General features: G+C 35.6%; 2 protein-coding genes across 51 annotated transcripts in view; one reads left to right on the top strand and one right to left on the bottom strand.

The window, feature by feature from the left end:
- Positions 1-21,905, top strand: part of CHD9 (chromodomain helicase DNA binding protein 9) — a 242,136-nt gene that overhangs the window by 156,513 nt on the left and 63,718 nt on the right. For all 50 annotated transcript variants that reach the window (XM_084960257.1, XM_084960261.1, XM_021094174.2 and 47 more), the window contains 9 exons: positions 2,046-2,192; positions 3,532-3,600; positions 3,684-3,739; positions 4,715-4,832; positions 7,345-7,431; positions 7,655-7,792; positions 12,455-12,576; positions 16,337-16,580; positions 20,664-20,840. In XM_084960257.1, the coding sequence (XP_084816383.1) occupies positions 2,046-2,192; positions 3,532-3,600; positions 3,684-3,739; positions 4,715-4,832; positions 7,345-7,431; positions 7,655-7,792; positions 12,455-12,576; positions 16,337-16,580; positions 20,664-20,840 (1,158 nt within the window). The remainder of the gene's footprint in view (positions 1-2,045; positions 2,193-3,531; positions 3,601-3,683; positions 3,740-4,714; positions 4,833-7,344; positions 7,432-7,654; positions 7,793-12,454; positions 12,577-16,336; positions 16,581-20,663; positions 20,841-21,905) is intronic.
- Positions 6,818-21,905, bottom strand: part of RPGRIP1L (RPGRIP1 like) — a 343,331-nt gene continuing 328,243 nt past the window's right edge. Inside the window, exon 24 of the transcript XR_014805894.1 lies at positions 6,818-6,845. The gene's annotated coding sequence lies outside the window, so the exon portion shown is untranslated. The remainder of the gene's footprint in view (positions 6,846-21,905) is intronic.

Genomic DNA, 21,905 nt, shown 5'->3' with positions numbered 1-21,905 from the left:
GTATTTGTCACTATTTTAAGTTGTGCTTTGAAAAACAGGGAGAAAGAAAGCCTGAAAAGAATCACATTATTTTAAAACATGGACCTTCGAAATTGTTTTTGTATTTTTTAAAGTGCTAGAACTGTTGTATGACAGAGAAAGATAATTGGTGAGAGTGGCACCTTACTTAGCTTTGCCTACTATGTAAGTATATATGCTCTAGTGGAATACAATCTGATGAAATCAGCTATAATCAGCTAACTCATGGAGTTTTTTAAATTACTCAGAGCCTGATAAAGTCTTCATAGGATGAAGGAGCACTTACTGTAAGTGGCTTCTCATTCTATCTTGTAAAGAATTACCTGCATATGCATTTTTGTGAGTTGAAAGGATTCTTTCAGGCCATTCATTCACTACTTACCAAGGAGTAAGTGAGGCATTGCCAAGTGCCAGTAGATGCCTGAGTCACCAAAAGGAAATTTCAGTGCTGAAAAACCTACAAAATCTTTTAAAAGTGTACTGAATTATTCCTACATTTCATTATCTAGGAGATTTGTGCCTAGTGAGACATAACATTGGTAATACGTTGTTATTGTTAGAATAATAAATGTCATGAATGGTTATTAATTTTAAAGTTTTCTTGAGAATTAAGAGCTATATAATGCCTTTAACTCCAAACATTCCTTTAGCCAAGTATTAGAGATGCATTGAATATTCCCTCCCAGGGAATAATAAATATTTTATATCTTGTCTAGAACAGAACGTGGAAAATTTGGATTTCTGGAACTCCTTTTTAATAGTGTTTATATGCCACTTTCCTGTTTCCCATAATGACAAAAGTGTTACCTTGAGTTTTGAAAATGTAAATGTCTTCATGGCTAAGAGACGGTGACCCATCCTAAATGAGGCATGGAGTTTAACACTACTTTTTTTGCTGAGCCATGTCACCACAATAGTGCCTTTCTTTCAATATTTCACCACTCTAAAGAGAAAGAGAAAGAGACAGACTAAAGGTCACTGCTGCCTTCCTGGATACAAGTAGCAGTTTGTCCCCACACTGCGACACTATTCACTATTTTTGTCATGGCTATGAAAGTCCAAAAGACCTACCAAATTGAAGACATTGGCAGAAACCAAAAGGAGAACACTTGGGTTATTCTGTTGGTTGCATATTGTGGGAATGTCATGGGAGTTTCTTAATACACAGAAGAATAGTAAAAGGAAGAAGAATGTGGAGCAGTAGAGCAACAGTTGGCTGAGATGCCTCTGTACATGAGATTTTAGGAAGGTGAGCAAAAGCAAATAGACGTCCTTGGGGATTTTCAAGCCATTATGAGATTCGTTTTTATAGTGGGAACATCAAATATTAGATGTTTAGGGAGGTAAGTAAAGCCATGTACATTTGATACCTGATTTTACATTACTTAGATTATTTTAAAATTATGTTACTACACATAATCCTTTTTTAAAAGCTCACTTGTTTTATGATAGTGGTGGTCTTTATTTTTAAGGGAAGGTAGTAAAACATGCTTCCTCCTCCATTCACATTTAATTATTTGGTAGATTTAGGACCTTGTTATTTTGTGTATCTCCCTTGAAACATTTTATATTACTTTGGATTTTTTTTCTGTTTTTCAACACAAGTTCATTTTATGTCAAGTATTTTTTAATTTGTGCTTTGAGTTTTACATCCCTGAATAATTATTTACCAATATTCATCCAATGTACTTTTTAGGTTTGGGGCAAAAACTATTAAAGTATTAATAATTTAAAATGTGTTTCCCAAGCTATGAAATAGTTAAATAAAAAGAAATCTTTTTATTCTTAGTAGTTTCTCAGGAAAAGTAGTAAAGGTATTATTAATAATTGTTATTTGAAACTTTAGGAAGTAACAACTAAAGTTTGTAAACCTTTGGCAAAGGGTAAATTTGTAGTCCTTTAGTTAAAAGGAAGAATGAGAAAAGATGTCTATTGAATACACTTCTGAAAAGTTACAGAATTGTCACACTTTAAGTATTTATTTTTCCTTTAAATCATATAAATATGATCCTTATGGTTCATTACAGAAAAGAAGATCAAATCGACAAATTAAACGAAAAAAATATGCAGAAGATACAGAAGGGAAACAATCAGAAGAAGATGTTAAAGGCTCTATGAAAATCAAAAAGAATTCAGCTCCTTTACCTGGTGAACAGCCTTTGCAATTATTTGTGGTAAGACAGATTTTATTTTATTTTTTGTCTTTTTAGGGTGGCAGCCACGACACATGGAAATTCCCAGACTAAAGGTCAAATCAGAGCTGTAGCTGCCGACCTACACCACAGCCATAGCCATGGCGAGGCCAAATGTAAGCCACGTTTGCGACTACACCACAGCTCACAACACCACCAGATCCTTCACCCACCGGGTAAGGCCTGGGATCAAACCCACAACTTTATGGATACTAGTCAAGTTTGTTACCACTGAGCCACAAGGGAAACTCCATAAGACAGATTTTAAACCATTCATAAAATGTTTTCAACCAATGTCAGTTCTTTAAAATATTTTCATCTTCCTTTCCTCTAAGACCTGCTCCAACTTTTTTCCTAGATTCCATATTATAGTTAATAGAACCATTAGTTATTCAAATCAGAAACCATTAGTTATTCAGATTTGTTCTCTCGCTCCTCTTTTTTTTTTTTTTTTTCTTTTTGGCCATGCCTGTGGCATGAGGGAGTTCCCTAGGCCAGCGAATGAACCCAAACCACATCATTGACAATGCTGGATCCTTAACCCACTGTGCTACCAGAAAACAACTTGTTTCCTTTTTTTTTTTAAGTCTTTGCTTCTTCATTCAATTTTTTACCACATTTTTACCTCCTAGATAGATATGTTCCTGAAACCCATCCAAAATCTATCTTATTTCTAAATTAGTAGCCTAATCACTTTTTTCTAATGAAAACTCCTGCTGTGGTGTCCTGAGTCTTAGAAAACAAGGATATCTTTTTAGTACTTTGTATTTTCTGGTCTTATGTCCTTCCACTTCTCTCCAAACCCTCAATCCTCTAGTTTCATGAACATAGTTGCCTAAGTGGCATGTTTTGACACATTTGTGTCTTTGCATATGTATTTTCCCCTTTGTACAATTCTGTTAGTCTTCCATATCTGGATTGTAAACCAGCCACTCACCTCCTAGCTGAGTGATCCGACACTTTGAACAAATACTCCTGTATGCCTGAACTTACTGATCTGCAAAATGGAAATGATATTAGTACCTCCTTTACAGTGTAGCTGCAAGGATTAAATTAGTTAATATATATGTAAAGTGTTTAGAATAATGCCTGACAAATTAAAAAGCACAATGTATTTACTATGTTGATGCTGCCAGTGATGACAAGGACAGTAACAATAGTTTGTTTTTTTTTTTCTTTTCATTTTTGTGTTCCTAACATTTAACCTGGTCCCTGGCACATGGGTTTAAATAAATGTTAAATTTTCGTGTATTCATAAACATAGTGGCAACTAAAAGAGTTTTCAGAATGTGTTGTCATATTTTTTTCCTCCTTCACATAGGAGAATCCAAGTGAGGAAGATGCTGCAATTGTGGACAAAATACTATCTTCTAGAATTATAAAAAAGGAAGTAAGTAATGATACATTACACCTGATACCTTATCTGCAGTGTCCTGATTATAAAAGTCATAATTATTGAACTCATTTTCTTAGGTATCGCCTGGAGTGATGATTGATACAGAAGAATTTTTTGTAAAATACAAGAATTAGTAAGTATTTGAGTTAGAAAAATAATAGATATAATTTAAATATTCATTAATCTGTTTAAACATATTAAGTTACATTATGGTTTTTATTTTATCTGCATTTTAAAATATTATTTATTTATTTTTATTTCATTTTATTTATTTTATTTTATTTTATTTTATTTTTTTTTAGGGCCACACCTGTGGCATATGGAGGTTCCCAGGCTGGGGGTCTAATTGGAGGTAGAGCTGCCGGCCTATGCCACAGCCACAGCAACGCCAGATCCGAGACGTGTCTGCAACCTACACCATGAATCACGGCAATGCCAGATCCCTAACCCACTGAGCAAGGCCAGGGAGCGAACCTGCAACCTCATGGTTCCTAGTCAGATTCGTTTCTGTTGAGCCACAGTGATGGGAACTCCTTTTTTATTATTTATTATTTCATGAACTTTAAAGTCATTAAAAAACAAAGACGGTTTGAAAATCTTGCATGTTTAACTTGAATGTTTTCCCCCCAGGAAACATTAATTATTAACATTAAAATGCAGGAATATTTATAAATTATGCTTTTACAAAGATACACATTTGTTGTATTTATATTGTTGAACTTTTTGGATTTTATTCAATTTTTCTTACACTTAGGTGAAAGTGTTTTAAATAAAATTACATTGGTTTCAGAACAGGTTAGCTTTCTCATCATGAAAAAACTATTACAATGAAGAAATAAATGCTAAGTCACATCTTGTTCCTCTTGTGATTCAGTTTACCATTTTTCTGTATGGCAAATTGCAGACCTTTCCACTACAATCTTCTTAGTGTATAGTGATCACAATAGCTTTATTTTAGAGATTATCTGAAGTGTCTTGACATTAAATGAAATGATGAACTACCTATTTGTAAAATTGAAGATAATATTTTGTTTTAGATGCTCTGATTAAAAATCTAAAACTTTGTTTTGTATATCATCTTAATAATATGCTTTTATAAAAATTGTAGCTCCTATCTTCACTGTGAGTGGGCAACAGAGCAGCAGCTTCTGAAAGATAAAAGGATCCAGCAGAAAATCAAACGATTCAAATTGAGACAAGCACAAAGAGCACATTTTTTTGCAGATGTAAGAAAGAAAAAAAGACTGTTATGTGTTGAACTCTGAACACATGTAGTATTATGTATCAAAAATTTAAGTATTCATTTTAATTCTTAGGCTTCTACTTTTGAGAATTGTATACAAAGTCTGTCTGTATGTTTTTTCTTCCCCCCAATTTAGCTTGGAAAATAGCTAAAGCAGTAATACTAGTAGTGCAGAATGGTAGATGACTCTTGTATTTTTAAATTAGCATGTGTTTCAGTACTTTTTAGAGTTGAATTTGAGTGTGTTAATATCTTAAAATGTTTTATGAGCAAAGTTATTCAAGTAACGGAAATAGTAATGTATGTATTATGTTCATCCTGATACGATTCACTGAGAAAGATAACGTGCACACACACACCTGCATGAAGTTATTCTGGTCCAGAATCCAATCCTGTAGCACATAATGCATTTAGTTGTCCTGTCTCCTTTAATCAACATTTCTTTTTTTTCATTCCTTGGACATTTTTCAAAGAGTTTAGGTGGTTTATTTTTGTAGCATGTCCCTCAATGTGTGGTTAAATCTGATGTTTCTTCAGTTTCACGGTATGCATTTTTTTAAAAGAACACCTCAGAAATGCTGTGGTATCTTTCTCAGTGAATCATATCAGGATGTACATAATACCTATTTGTCCCATTATTGGTGGTATTAACTTTAATCTCTAGGTTATGGGTATCAGGCAGATTTATTTTCCACCATGAAGCTACTATTATTTCTTTCAAAACTTTGACAATTGTAATGACCTAGTAGTTTATGGATGCTGGGAGGTCCGCAAAAATTTTTCATTTCTTCACTCTGATGTAAAAGTTTCTAATGAGCTGAAGATTTTAGAAGTACTTAACTAATAATCTTTTAATTTTTCATGAAGATTAATTTTTCTCTTACGACTCAGGAACAACATAAATTGGAACTGTGCAGATTTTCTTAAGAGTACCTTATTACTAGTCCAGTGTTGGCAGTGCTCTTTGTTACCAAGTGTGTCCTGTATGTGGAGATGGTAATATAGCTCAGGAAAGGTTTGAGATAGTGAGGAGAACTAAAGGCAGAGACATGGAGTACTACAACATTTGGAGATTAAACAGAGGAGAGAGGCATCAGAGAGCTGAGATGGGCTTTTGGAAGCAGACAGAAGAGAAGAAGACAGACAAGAAGCAACCTATTCAGAAGAGAGAAAAATAAGTATAAAAACATGAAGGCATAGGGGAATTTCTTGGTGGTCTTAGTGATTAGGATTCAGCACTTGCGCCACTGCAGCCCAGGTTTGATCCCTGGTCTAGGAACTGAGATTCCACTTCAAGCTGCTGTATGCCATGGCCAAAAAATTTAAAAAATTAAAAATTAAAAAACAAACATGAAGGTGTGACAGAACATGGAGTTTGAAAAGCATTTGTTTTTGTACTTCTGGAGCATGAAATCCAGGGTACAGCTCTGTCAAGCAATAGGAGATGAGGCTGGAGGAAAAGGTATGAGCCTGTTAACTCTACAAAAAGTAATGTGGACTTGAATAGAGTCAGTGACTGGTTAGGAAGGTATTTGTAAAGGTCCAAAAAGAAGTGATGAAGCAGTGAGAATCAGGAGGGAGGAACCAGTTTGTTACAGATAAAAATAGAATCTGTATGAATTGATGACTTAAGAGCTATGGGGGATACAAAAAGAGGAATCTAAGATGACTTCTCCATTTCTGACTTGTGTAACTGGGAGTAGGGCATGGAGGTGCTGCCGTTACCATTAATCCAATTAGAAACTGTAGGAAGACGTATAGGTTGAAGGGTAAATGAGTCCAGTAGAGCCTGAGGTAGCTCTGAGAGTTTGCATTTAGTTAAGTAAGTAGGTCTTAAGCACAAGAACCATCAGCAGATAAAGTGTGTTCCATACAAGTGAGAGAGGAGCCTATAGGTTTGGTGACCTGAGGATGGTAGTGAAAGAAAGGTACAGAGGCTCCCTTTAGGAAATTTTTAAGGAACAGGTCTTTGTTTTTTTTTCTTTTAGGGCCACATCTGTGGTATATGGAGTTTTCTAGACTTGGGTCAAATGGCAGCTGTAGCTGCCAGCCTACGCCACAGCCACAGTAACACAGCATCCAAGCCACGTTTCCAACCTGCACTACAGCTCATGGCAACCCCAGATCCTTAACCCACTGAGCGAGACCAGGGATTGAACTTGCATCCTCTTGGATACTAGTCAGATTCGTTTCTGCTGAGCCATGATGGGAAATCCAAGAGCTACCTTCTAGAGTAACTTACTTGTCTAGAGTACCGTATGGTTTTGGTATTTCTTAGTTAATTTTATTATATATAATTTGGTGATTCATAATATACACAAATATCCTACATACCTTTTGGAGATTAAAATGGAAGTACTCCATTTCTTGGAAAATTAATTAAAATTAGGCTTATGTTTTTGTTCTGTAGTAAATAGCTAGGAAGTTTATCTTAATTTCACTTTCATCTTTCCACTTCTTTGTCAAATATCAATTAAGTGACTTTTTAATTTTAGATGGAAGAAGAACCGTTTAACCCTGACTACGTTGAAGTAGACAGAGTGTTAGAAGTCTCTTTTTGTGAAGACAAAGATACTGGTGAGGTAAATATTTGGTAGAAATACTTAAGTAACTCAAAAAAACCCTCAAACCTTCCAAATAAAATAATACTTTTTTAAAGCTAATGGCCTAAAAACATTAAAAAAAAGTTTCATAAGTTTTTATTGTTGTAGGTTAATATATTTAAACTATTTCTGGGGATTCTCAATGGAAACTCTTTCTTACTGTTCTTTTACAAAGTGGTAAAATGAAAAAAATTTTTTACAGCCTGTTATTTACTACTTAGTAAAGTGGTGCTCATTACCATATGAAGATAGTACTTGGGAACTAAAAGAAGATGTAGATCTTGCAAAAATAGAAGAGTTTGAACAATTGCAAGCTTTGCGGCCTGACACAAGACATTTGGTAAGAACATGTCTTCGCATCATAAAATCTTAACACTTCCTTATTCCACAGGTTTAACGTAATTTTTGACTTTTTATTCTTTCGTATGCAATTAATACTGTATTTTTAAAATTACTACATAGTATCATGTGAGTGTTAATGTAATTATTCCTCCATTAGTGGAAACTCCAGTTTCTTGCTATTATAAACAATGCTACATTGAACATTGAGTCCTTCTACAAGTTTCTGTAAGATAAATCAGAACTATAATTATTTGGTCAGAACATATGTGCATTTAAAATTTCAGTAAGTATTTCCTTCAAAATTTCCCTTCAGAAAAGTTGCAAATACTTCTAACTCAAGTAGTTTCCCACTGCTTTTTCTCTCCTGTCATTTATAAAAATGTCAAGAATGTGTTTCAGTTCTAAACAGTTATTAATTCTCTATCAAAGAAGAATCCTTATACCCACTTTTCCCTTGTATTCTGTAAACCAGGTGTTTCTTCATAACTAAATATTCTTCTATTTATTTTTATTTATTTATTTTATTATTATTTTTTTTTTAGGGCCACCCCTGAGGCATATGGGAGTTCCCAGGCTAGGGGTTGAATTGAAGCTATAGCTGCTGGCCTACACCACAGCCACAGCAACACGGGATCCAGGCCATGTCTGCGACCTACACCACAGCTCACAGCAGCACTGGATCCTTAACCCACTGAGCAAGATCAGGGATCCAGCCTGCATCCTCATGGATACTAGTCAAATTTTTACCATTGAGCCACGATGTGAACTCCTATTTAATTTTAGAAAAGCCTTTTTTATATAGAATACTGTTAAAGGCATACATAAACTAAGTACACTGATTTCTTATTCATATATCTGTCGCTTCCCTACATAGGAAAAAAAAAATAAACAAAACCCTTGAGTCAGTTACTGATTTTTCTAGTAAGAAGACTAGATTTCTAGGTTATGGCAAGATATTACATTTTAACAGTTATGTTAATTTTTACTTGCATTTCTTTAAAGCACAGAATTGTCTTGTGAATCAAATTTTGGAGCCAACCAAAAGAAATTCACATCAAGTTTTGTTAAATATTTTGGCCAGTTTTCTTTCAAATATAATTTGGTCATAGAAATTTCTTACTTCGCTGAAGAGGGAGTTCATACATGAAAAGTCAGTAACAGATATCCCTTTTCAATTAGCACCAGTGTAAGGAGGGCTGCCATTAAAAATGTGGAGATGTGATGTAAGAAAACGAAATTAGTTCATTGTTGCACGGAAGAGATCATACTGTTAGTGAAACTCAGCCTCTGTACTGGTGCTGAATAGAGACTTGGAGACAGAGTTTTGGGTGGAGGAGAATAAAAAAAATACCTTTTATTGCTTTGCCAGACAAAGGAGACCACAACAAGCTGATACCTTAAAGACTGTGCCCTTCCTTTGGGAAGAATTGCAGGGAGTTATATAGTCTAAAAGAGCAAAAATAGTGCTTCAGATAAGAATCAGGTTTGCGGCAGACATGCACTTTTCTTTCTTTGGGAGAATCTTAGTCGTTGAACCTGGCGTCAGGAGATCGAGGCGTGATCCTGGTGATGGTCTTCTGGGTTATTGCCTAGAATAACAGTACTTATGAAAGGGGCATATTGATTAGAGATGAGAACAAACTAGGAAAGCTCCTGAAAAACATCATATGCTAATAATCTTTAACCCACAGGCAATTGTGCTCTGGTGCCTAATATTTAGCTTTCGGGTGATTGTGTGTTTAGGGTGCAATCTAACAAGGGAGAAGCACAAGGAAGGGCTCCAAGCTGTTCATTTTAAATTTCGTATCTAAAAGAAGTCTAAGGAATATAACTTTTCTCCTAGTTATGTAAGATGCTTATATTATTATGTGTAACCCTTGAGAGGGAACCAGGATCCCACCCCGAGGCTGTGAGGCTGTACGGTTGTTGCTTGACTGTTCCTCCCTGGTCTCTGCATCCCCTTCCTTCCCTAATCAGCAGCTGTCTGAACCTGCCCCTTGAAACTCAGGGAAGATCATGGAGGCTGAAAGAGGCCCATTTCCTAAAAATAAGAAATGGGGAACACCGAAAGGCTTTTGTGCTCAGGAGTCCCACAGGGCCCTGCTCAGTATTGTTTTTATCATCAATTTTTTTTCTGGTTGTCTTTTTATTTTCTGGTCTCTTTAATTTATCTCCCAGCAATACCCTTAGCCTATTACCAAGAGAATAGCAGCTCACCTCCATTCCTTTTGACTTCAGAGTGCCTTTCCTTGAACCAGGAAACAAAAATGTCAATTCACTAATTTAGGGAGGAGGAGTCCAAGGAATATCATGAAAAGGAAAGATTTTCGTTTGAGGGTGGGGACCATGCTTCAGTGGTAACCTAATCTTTAGCCTCACTCATTAAGTAAGCTTTTGCTTTAGATCAGTGTTTCTCAGTCAGAGATGCTTGACTGAGAATCACTCAGTCGCTTTAGGAACTTTTCAAAAATTAGAGATGCCTGATCTCTATGCCTGGCTCCAGAACCAGAATATCTGAGAGTGGATCCCAGGCTTATGTGTTTTTGTTTTTGTTTTTTTAATTTAATTAAATTTTTTTTTTTTTTTTTTTTTTTTTGCTTTCTATGGCCGAACCTGTGGCATATGGAAGTTCCCAGGGTAAGGGTCAGTTCAGAGCTGGAGCTGCCAGCGTACACTGCAGCCACAGCAACACAGGATCCGAGCTGCATCTGTGACCTACACCACAGTTCACCACAATACCAGACCCCACCCACTGAAGCAGACCAGGGATTGAACCCACATCCTCATGGATACTAGTCAGATTTGTTTCTGCTGCACCATGATGGGAACTCCCAGGCTTATGGGTTTTTAAAAAGGCTATTTTGATGCACATGACTGGGAAGAGCCACTGCCCTAGATATATAATGTAGTCCTTAGTAAAGGGGTTCAGCCAATAGAATTAACCCCCTCAGTTAATGTAAAATCAATTTGACAACAATGCTAGCTTATCAAAGACAAATAGTGTAGGAGGAGTTCCCGTCGTGGCGCAGTGGTTAACGAATCCGACTAGAAACCATGAGGTTGCGGGTTCGATCCCTGGCCTTGCTCAGTGGGTTAACGATCCGGCGTTGCCGTGAGCTGTGGTGTAGGTTGCAGACGCGGCTCGGATCCTGCGTTGCTGTGGCTCTGGCATAGGCCAGTGGCTACAGCTCCGATTCAACCCCTAGCCTGGGAACCTCCATATGCCGCGGGAGCGGCCCAAAGAAATAGAAAAAAAAAAAAAAAAAATAGTGTAGGAGATAAGTGTTTTTTGTTTTTTTAGAGATTCTGGAAATGAAGTATCTTCTGGGCTTAATGGCCTAAACTAAGGAAGTGTTAATAGTGATTGGATTGCTGAAAAGAAAATCATGGAGAATATTATTTAATGTGGATTATTATAAGTAGTAATTACAGAAATATTATGGGTTTTTTTTGTTTTTTTTTTTTTTTCCTTTTGTGTTTTTTAGGTCTGTACCCAAGGCATATGGAAGTTCCCAAGTTCCCAGGCTAAGGGTCAAATCAGAGCTGTAGCTGCCGGCCTACACCACAGCCACAGCAATGCCAGATCCAAGTTGCATCTGCGACCTACACTGCAGCTCATGACAGTGCTGGATCCTTTACCCACTGAGCAGAGTCAGGGATCAAACCCAAATCCTCATGAATACTAGACAGGCTCAATACTACTGAGCCACAATGGGAACTCAAAATATCTCATATTTGGATGCTATTATAAGATAGTATTTCTAAATTTTGTTTTTAATTGTTTCTACAAGATAGAATACAATTTTCTGTATATTGATCTTCTATCATGCAGCATTGATAAAATCATTTCTTAGTTTTTCTTTTTTCTATATTCCATAGGATTTTCCATGTAGACAAATCATGACTTCTATGAGTTAGGAAAGTTTTCCTTCTTCCTTTCCAATTTTTATGACTTTTATTTCTCTTTCTTGCTTGCTTCTGTTAGAACCTGCAGTACATGCTGAATAGAAGTGATGACAGTAGACATCCTTGTCTTTTTCCAATCTTAGGGAGGAAGAATTCTGTTTTTAACCATAAAATATGTTAGCTTTGACTTTTTGATAGATGCACCTTATCATCAAGTTAAGAAAGCTTCCCTCTATTCAAAATTTAATAAGAGTGTTTATTAGGAATAGATCTTGAATTTTTCAAATCCTTTTTCTGTATCTATTTAAATTATCGTATTTTTGTTTTTTAGTCTTTTGATCAAATTGATTAATTTTCATATTTAATCTAATTTCCATACTTGGGGAAAAACTTCATTTGGTCATGCTTTATTACCCTTTTTATATATTGTTGGATTTCATTTTCTAAAATTTTGTTATGAGTTTTTCATCTCTGTTGATGAGGAATATTGGTGTGTAGTTTTCTTGTAATGTCTTTGTCTGATTTTGGAATCAGGATTTCATAGAATGAGTTGGGATATATGCCTTCCTCTTCAGTTTTCTGGAAGTTTGTGTAGAACTTATTTGGTTTTAAAATGTTCATAAATTTTATCATAATACCATATAATGTCATTCTTCTATGATTATTTTTAAAGCAATGCTTTTACCTTGTAGGAGGTGTACGAAAGATAAAAAAAATCTGAAATAAATCATTCATTCTTTGTTTTTCCACAAAGGATCGTCCTCCTTCTAATATTTGGAAAAAAATAGATCAATCCAGGGATTATAAAAATGGCAATCAACTCAGGGAATATCAACTGGAAGGACTCAACTGGCTCTTGTTCAATTGGTACAATAGGTATGTAGTATATATTAAAAGAAAAAAATTTAGTGTTTTTTTAATGTTCCAAAATACATTACATATAATTGGTACTGCTGTTGCTACATTATTATTGTCATGGAATCTTTATTGAAAGTGAAATTTTGGTTACGATGTAAAGTGTAATTTAGGATTTTGATTACAATTGCTTTCTTTATTTATTTTTAGGGCTGCACGTGTGCGCGGCATATGGAAGTTCCCAGGCCAGGGGTTGAATCAGAGCTACAGCTGCAGACTCATGCCACAGCCATGGCAATGCCAGATCCGAGCCACATCTGAAACCTACACCCCAGCTCACAGCAATGCTGGATCCTCAACCCACTGAGTGAGGCCAGAGATCAAACCCACAGTCCTCACAGACACTGGTTGGGTTCGTTGCCACTGAACCACAGTAGGAACTGTTGCTTCCTTTAAATATATACCAGTCAGAATAGAAGAAAGCTGATTAATGAGATTGGAAATACCTGTCTTAACATCATCAAACATCAGCTATGTTATAGACTATTTTTCAACTTACAGTACTGTCTGCCAATACTTGAATCTAATTAGTAAGGTATGAGCAGTTACATCTATTAGGAGTTAAGTAGATGGACCCTTAACCCACTGGAGGACAGGGGGTCAAGGATCTAGAGTTGTCACAGCTGTGATGTGGGTTCCACCTTTTGTCTGGGAACTTCCACATGCAGTGGGCATGGTAAAAAATAAAGAATTAGATAGGTCTGTAATGTTAAGTCTTAAAGGCACAGATTGTCAGCAGTTGATAAGGAATAAAATATAAACCTAGTAATGAATTACCCATTTTTATTATTAAATTTCCAAGTTGTTCAGAGTGCTTTTTGGAATATACTTTTTTTCATGAGATAAGAAATTAATTGCAAAAGAAGTAAAAAGTGCTATCTTGATTGAGAAAAAAGTCTGAGACTGTATATAAAAAAGCAAACGAAGACACTATTATTGGTAATAATAGCAAAATTTTATGACAGTCATTTTCCTGTATTTTTACGTCTCATGTGATTCTTCTGAATTGTTACACTTAGTAATAGTGAGTCATGAGACTCAGTCAGTTGGAGTTATGGGAACCTGTTATCCCACACAGTGCTCTTTCCCCTGGTTTATATTTTCTAAATGTTAATCATTTTCCCAAGAGAATTTTCTTAGGAAAATAGTTAACAAAATTTTATTTTGTCTTCTCTTATTAGTACCCTCTCCCGTTGCTTGTTTTAAACTTATACCGCTTTCCTCTAGCACTTTATCACAACCCTACCCACTTCATTCTCATATATAGAGTCATATATAGACGGCTTCATTGGGAAGCCAAGGGCTAATAGGTGATATCATTCAGATTCTGGCCTGCCTTCACACCCAAGCCTCCAAATGTATCTTAGCCATTCTTCCCTCTGTCCTTGTATCAGATGTTGTATGGTCCCTCCCCAGGACCAAGAATAATGCTATCACCTCAGTTCTTGACAGGCATATCATCTGGTCTTTTCAGAACCTCAGTGCAATCAATTATCATCCTTTTGTTATATCTTCAAATTGTCTCTTAAGACTGGTACCATCCCTTCAGTCTATGAACAAATTTGGGTTTAACCTATCTATAATAATAAAGAAAAAGATAAACCTTTTCTTAGCTCTGTTTTTCCTTCTAGCTACCTTGATCCCTCTTTGTAACTTTCTAGACAAATGTTTAGGAAGAGTAGGCTTCATGAACTCTTCCCATTTTCTCATCTCTAGTTCTCTTTAATCTTGTGTTTGGATTTTGATTCTGTATCATCTCGGAAACTTTCCAATCCACAAGATACTTTTCGGCCCTGATTTGCTGTCTCTGCCACATGGTATAGTAGTTGCTACTTCTTCCTTCGTTAAAATTTTCCCCCATTCTGACCCCCAGCAGCTTCCACAGTGTGCGTCTCCCAGCTGTCCAGTACCTCTGTAAACTCATTTCAATAGTCTTTCTGGTTCTTCTTCCTCTGCTTACCTTTTAGTGTTCTTTTTGTTTGTTTTCCCCAAAGTTCTGTTTTTCACTTTCTTCTCACATTACATGTTTATTCTCCTGATGCCAAACTTATACCACTCCCACCATGTCTTCATTTACCATTAACATCCTTAACTAAGGCCTTGAATTTCAAGCCCATGTTTGATTGCTTCTTGCTACCTCAATGTCTTAGCGCAATGATTCTTTAAACATAGCAAATTCAAAATTAACTTTATCATTTCCTGTTTCCTCTATACAAAACTTAATTCTTCTTGCATATTTTACATGTTGGTTAAGAATAACATGACTTGGAGTTCCTGTTGTGGCTCAGCGGTTAACGAACCCGACTATTATCTATGAGAATGCGAGTTCCATCTCTGGCCTCGCTCAGTGTATTAGGGATCTGGCATTGCTGAGAGCTATGGAGTAGGTCACAGATTCGGCTTGGATCCAGCGTTGCTGTGGCTGTGGCATAGGCTGGCAGTTACAGCTCCCATTTGACCCCTATCCTGGGAACTTCCATATGCCACAGGTGCGGCCCTAAAAAGCGAGGAAAAAAAAAAAAAAAAAGATTAACATGACTTATTTAGTCACCCTGACTGCAATCTAACTGTCATCTTGTACTGCATATATCTGTTTGGTCCCCAATTCCAGAATCATTCAACTAACTTTGGAATTACTTTTCTCCTTTTGATCCTCCTACCTTGGTCTGAATATCCACCTGTTCTTTCCTGCATTGTTCCAGTACTTTCCCAATTACTGTCCCAAGTTCAAGTCACCTCACCCTCTCATAGTCACAGTAGCACCAGAGTAAACTTCAAGTACAAACCTAATCTCATCAGGTTTCTTTAAAAATGTTCAATGCCTCCCATTGCATAATGGAATAATGTCTAACTTTTAATTATGACACTTGCCTGTCTTACTAATATGCCTTCTCTTTATCATCCCCTCAAAACCATATTAAACAACTTATGCCCTACCAATTGGTTGTCTTCTTTATACTGCTCTTCCTTTGCTCTGCCCTCTGGCAAAATCATACTCATTACTGACCTCCTCTCTGAAGGCAGTCTTCTCTCATCTCTTCTGACCAGAGTTAGATGCTTACTCCTCTAAACTTCCATAATAAATTTAATACTGATGATTCTTAACTAGCCATATGTCATAATCACCCGTGGAGATTATTGTAAAAATGACAGTTGCTTTTATTCTACTCCGTTTAAGTTGAATCAGAAGGTAAAGGGGAATGCCGTGGGTATTTGTTCCCGTGCATAGCCACAGTTGAAAACCGCTTCTTTATTTGTGCTTCTGTGAAAGCACATTGCCTGACTTTTTATTTATTTGTACAACTGCTTTTCTAATAGTCACAAGCCCCTGGAAGACAGAGAACATATTCTATTTCTTTTGTATCCCGTCTTCTCATACTGTCCCTAAGAGATAGAAGGCATTTAATGAATGCTTCCTGAATAAATAATATATTTAATTTGCTTTGCTCTTGCCATTTCGTTCTTTTAAAAAGTTAGATAATCTAACAGGTGGTGCCTTTATTTTGGAGCTATTAAAAAAAAAAAACTCAATTTTTCCCTTTGCAGTTTTATAATAAAATTAAAATCTTTAGCCAAATCTGCACTTCAGCAGCTTTTATGTTTCTATAAATGCAAGTATTTTTACTTGACCTCTGATTATTTTTGTATATTTATCTTTTAAACTGTTGTAGTATACAGAAAAACCCAAAATATACATGGATAATATATTTGTGTATTTCAGACGAAACTGCATTTTAGCAGATGAAATGGGTCTTGGCAAAACCATTCAGTCAATTACATTCCTCTACGAAATCCTTCTGACTGGTATAAGAGGACCTTTCCTGATTATTGCTCCACTTTCTACTATTGCAAACTGGGAGAGAGAATTTCGTACGTGGACTGATATTAATGTTGTGGTTTATCATGGGAGCCTGATTAGCAGACAGATGATACAGCAATATGAGATGTACTTCAGGGACTCACAGGTGTGTTGTTGGTGATTTTGTTTGTTGTTTAAAAAGTCAGGTTTGAAAGAGATAACCATTATATATTAATTATGTTCAAATTGATAATAGTTTTTAACTGCCTACTTAGAGCTTAGTTTGATCTCTTTATTCATCATATTTATTTTATAATAAACTTTAGTAGCTAAAGAGAAAAATGACGAAAGTAGCCAAATTCATGCTGTAGTTCTCTGGAAGCAAGTATGCTGACATACAAATGTATAAATTTTATTATATACTTAATTTTTCAAATAGAATAATTGTTTTACAGATTGTGTTCAAATATACATTAAATTCATTTGAAAAATAATAACTGTCTTTTTGATCATCCTCTAGTTATTTTCCTTCATTTTAAAAATTTACATCTTCAGTGACCACCATGGGTTTGAATGCCCGTTGAGATGAAACCATAGGTTCTCTTGTGTGTTGAATGAATTTTGATTTTAGACTTAAAAAAAATTTTTTTTTGTTTGTTTTGCATAATGATGCAGGCGTACCTCTGTATCTTTCTCCCCTTTGGGTTTCTTTCATTACTCTGGTGCTCTGATGATTGTCTTCTCCCCTATGTCCTAGAGACACAATTTCTATTTCACTTTGGCCACTTAACTCCTTAGGAGGGAATTACCTACTTTTCTACTAAATACATAGATCATAAAATTGAGATGACGTTATAAGAAAAAACTTTCCCAGCAGAAGACTAGAAAACATGAAGTGCCAAATTGCAGTTTTGAGTGGTAGTTTGACTCTTCTTAGGTAAAAAGTTTTATTAAGAAATCAACAAAATCAATTAAAACACCATTCGCACAAAATTGTACTTTTTCACTGGAAAAGTTTATGGCACTCTGCCTCAGTATAGCACCTTGATATTTTATTTGCTTTCACTGATTCTTCTGTTTTATAAGGATCACTAATAACATATGGCCAGGTCATGGGATGTGACATAGGTTAAGTAAGATAACGTACGTAGACCTCTACTTTTGCCTCCCAATTATAACTGATTTTTCATTAATATTTATTTATTTTGATTCTTTAACCCCATTTCCCTTCTACTTGCATGGTTGAAACAGCTTTCTATGAAATTAAGCATCTCTGCAATCCTTGAATTATTCCTCAGTTCTGTTGAAAATTATCACCTTTGCACCTTTGGAGCCTATAGCATCTTAGGTTGTAGTTTAATTTCCTTCTGTAGTGTTTTATTATTCCTAATTACACATTGCAGAATTTTAAAGCTGTATGGTATCATTAAAACTATTTAGTTCAATCTCATTTTTTTAAAGGTACCATTAAAATAATGGAAGTGTAAGAGATTTTTAAAAGGGTTAAATTTTAAATTTTAAATATATGTATCATTGAGTTTGGTGTAAATGTGATAGCCATAAAGCTGAAAGATTCTTGATGTGTTGTAAACTGAATATTATATATTTAATTATATTTTTATGGTAAATGTTATACATTCTAGAATAATATTATGTGAAGGGTTTAAATTTTCTTTTTTTTCCCCCCCGTCTTTTTGCCATTTCTTGGGCCGCTCCCGCAGCATATGGAGGTTCCCAGGCTAGGAGTCCAATCAGAGATGTAGCCACCCACCTTTGCCACAGCCACAGCCACAGCAACGTGGGATCCGACCCGCATCTGCAACCTACACCACAGCTCACGGCAACGCCGGATCCTTAACCCACTGAGCAAGGCCAGGGATCGAACCCACAACCTCATGGTTCCCAGTCAGATTTGTTAACCACTGAGTTATGATGAGAACTCTGGTTTAAATTTTCAAGAGATAAAGATGTCTCTTGTAATGCGATAAATAGATCCATACTTTAAATATAGAAATAACTTCCAGAATTAACTTTCAAATATATTTTACTATAAATTAAATTAATATTTAACATCTGCTTTTTCCAAGTCATTAAATAGCTTGAAATTACAGTGGTAGCGAAGTTATGTTGTAATTTTCTGAATTGCCCTGGAAAAGTAACAGAGATATCCACATACATTTATTGAGAACTTACTGTGTGCCAGGCATTATGCGCAACAGTTAACCTGTAGTATTTCACTTAATCTTTGTAATATTAACCGTATAAATAAGTAATAATATCACCCTCATTTACACATGAGGAAACATAGATGAAAAGAAGTTATCTAGTTTCCCCCACAATCAGAGAGCAAAATCAGGATTAATAAACCCAGGTCAGTTAAACTCAAGAGCCTTTATACACTGCCATCACTCTCATTGAATGCATCATATCACAGTTTTTTAAAGCTGTATAAATAACATAGACTTATACTTTATACTTATTTTAATTATGTTGGACTGGAGCTGTTAATGGCCAATGTATGCAATCAATATGGATTATTCTAAAATTAGTGTAATTAAATTAATAAGAATGAAAATTTAAACCAAATCACATGATCTCTCTTAACCCTTCATTTCTCTTAATCCCTAATAGTTTATAATTTTCAGTCCCATTTAAACATCCTCATTGCTGGATTCCAGGACTTTATACTGTCCTACATAATCACCTGTTCCTTCTGAAAGCCCACTTTAACTGATTTCTTCTTATCTTGCCATATTTAAACTTGAGAGTGACCCAGAGCTCAGTCTTCAGACTTTTTAATATCCACACTCATTCCATCAGAGATATCATTCAGTCACACAACTGAAGTATCATCTGTACTGCTGGAAACTCCCAAATCTATGTCACGAACTCTAACCTCTTTCCTAAATTCTAAAGTCACATACAAATCCCCATTCAACTCTTCCACTTGAGTGTCTGTCTCAAACATTACATATCTAAAACCAAAATCCAGCGTTTTCTCATTGTAGTAAATAGCAACACCAACTTTTAGTTGTTAGAGCCGAAAAGTTTAGTCAAATGTGAGTCATCTCTTTCTCTTACTCCTCTCCTATCCATTAGTAAATCTTACAGGTTTACCTTCACATTAAATCCAGAACTGAGCATTTCTCATGACCTCCATAGATGATCTCTTGCTTGGATTACTACAACAGCCTCTTGTTTCTACGATCCTGCCCTTGGCCTTTTTTAGACTATTTTTACTACAAGAGCCAAAGGGACTCTTTTAAAATATATGTCAAATCATAACACTTCTTGTTCCAAAACCCTCCTACAGCTTCTTGCTCACAGTAAGAGCCAGTCCTTACAACAGCTTTCAAGACCCTATAGCCTCATCCCCTCCACTTTCACTGGATGTCAGTCACTCTGGCTTTCTTGCTAGTATTTGAATATTGCCTAAGATACTCCCACATTACGGCCTTCACACTCTGCTTCTGCCAAGAACATGTTCTTATCCAGATTTTTAGATATTAGCATGGCTTCCTCCCTCATCTTCAGGACTTTGCTCAAATGTCACTTTTTAGTAATGGCCTCCTAGCCACTCTAAACAAAATTGGAATGGTCACCTCTAACCCCATACTCTCCACATCCCTGTTTATTTTAGTCTATGACTTTTATTACTTCCTTAGTTTTTTTGTTTTGTTTTGTTTTGCTTTATTGGCTATGTCATATATTTGAGTCATTGGAATGTAAGTTCCATCTGGATAATTATTTTGTCTGTCTTATTTACTTCTATATCTCCAGCAACTAGAACAGAGTCTGGCACATAGGCTCTGAATAAATATTTGCTCACTATATGACACAAGTGACAAGTGATTTTTATATTATTTATGTATTTGCCTTATATGTAGTCATGGATATAAGTAATAAACATTAATACTGAAATTTCATTGCCTAGATTTTATAATGGCCATTTCTTTTTTGACTTAACATTGTTATTATAACTCTTAAAAAATGTTTTATCAAGGAATACTTATTTGAATATAATTATAAATTGTGTAATTGTGTTGGCGTAATTTTTAACAACATTCTTGGAAACACAGCATTCAACAGTTTTAATGCTAAAATTCTTCATACTTAAGAGGGTGTCTATGCATATCTAAAAATTTCAGTGGAAAATGTCTTACCAAATGTTATTAAATGATTTTTATGCTACTTGACAGGAATTAGAAATTATTCTGGCAAATTACTGTATTTGATGATAAATTTCTAGGGGCGTATCATTCGAGGAGCTTATAGATTCCAAGCCATCATCACCACTTTTGAAATGATTCTTGGAGGCTGTGGAGAACTTAATGCAATTGAGTGGCGATGTGTGATTATTGATGAAGCACATAGGTTAAAAAATAAAAATTGTAAACTTCTAGAAGGTCTGAAACTCATGAATCTGGTAAGTAACTTAATGTCCTTTTTATGACTTAATTCACTTTCTTAACTACAGAGTAAAAGGTCAGTCAGAGAACTAATGCTGAAAACTTATTCCTTCTTTTATTTTATTCCTGATTGCTACCTGTGATAATTAAGATTGTTTTGCTTTAATTAACTAGGGAGAAAAAAAAATCTGATTTGTTTATTATTAAGGCTTGAATTTTTTTAGTTCTTTCCTCCAAAAAGCTTTAGTATTTAATTAACTTCTGTAATTAAAAAAGAAACCTCTGTAGTATATCCTGTTGAATAGAAAACAAAACCACAAGTTTTAAGCCATAAATTCCTCACTTTCACCAAAGTTAAAGTATCGTTCAGATCATTTATGATAGAGGGATAAAGTTTCTACATAATTCTTTGTGCTTAGCAGATATTTGTTATAATTAATGGGATTTTTTAAATCTTATTAATGTGTTCGCTTTCAAATAAAAGTGTTTTTTTTTAGGGCCACACCTGTGGCAATATGGAGGTTCACAGGTCAAATCTGTGCTGTAGCCACCAGCCTACACCACAGCCACACCAATGCCACATCTGTGACCTACACCACAGTTCACAGCAACACTGGATCCTTAACCCACTGAGCGAGGCCAGGGATCGAACCCACAACCTCATGGTTCCTAGTCAGATTCATTTCTGCTCCACCACAGTGGGAACTCTGTGTTTTGTTTTGTTTTTGTTTTTGTTTTTTTTTTTGTGTGTTTTTGCCTTTTCTTGGACCGCACCCACGGCATATGGAGGTTTCCAGGCTAGTGAGTCTAATCGGAGCTGTAGCCGCCAGCCTATGCCACAGCCACAGCAACGCGGGATCCGAGCCGCATCTGCAACCTACACCAAAGCTCACAGCAACGCCGGATCCTTAACCCAATGAGCAAGTCCAGGGATAGAACCCGAAACCTCATGGTTCATAGTCGGATTCGTTAGCCACTGAGCCACAGTGGGAATGCCCATGTTTTGTATTTTTTAACATGTTTAATTAACATACATAATTACTATGTGAACGCTGGAACAAATGATTCAAAAATATAGAATT

The sequence above is a fragment of the Sus scrofa genome, chromosome 6, assembly GCF_054392235.1.
Source record: "Sus scrofa isolate SSC_HxYL_T2T_F1_AM1 chromosome 6, Sscrofa_HxYL_maternal_Yorkshire_Landrace_v2.0, whole genome shotgun sequence".
NCBI classification, from domain to species: domain Eukaryota; kingdom Metazoa; phylum Chordata; class Mammalia; order Artiodactyla; family Suidae; genus Sus; species Sus scrofa.
The sequence above is the reverse complement of the archived record's forward strand: the minus strand, read 5'-3'. Positions and strand labels throughout refer to the sequence as shown.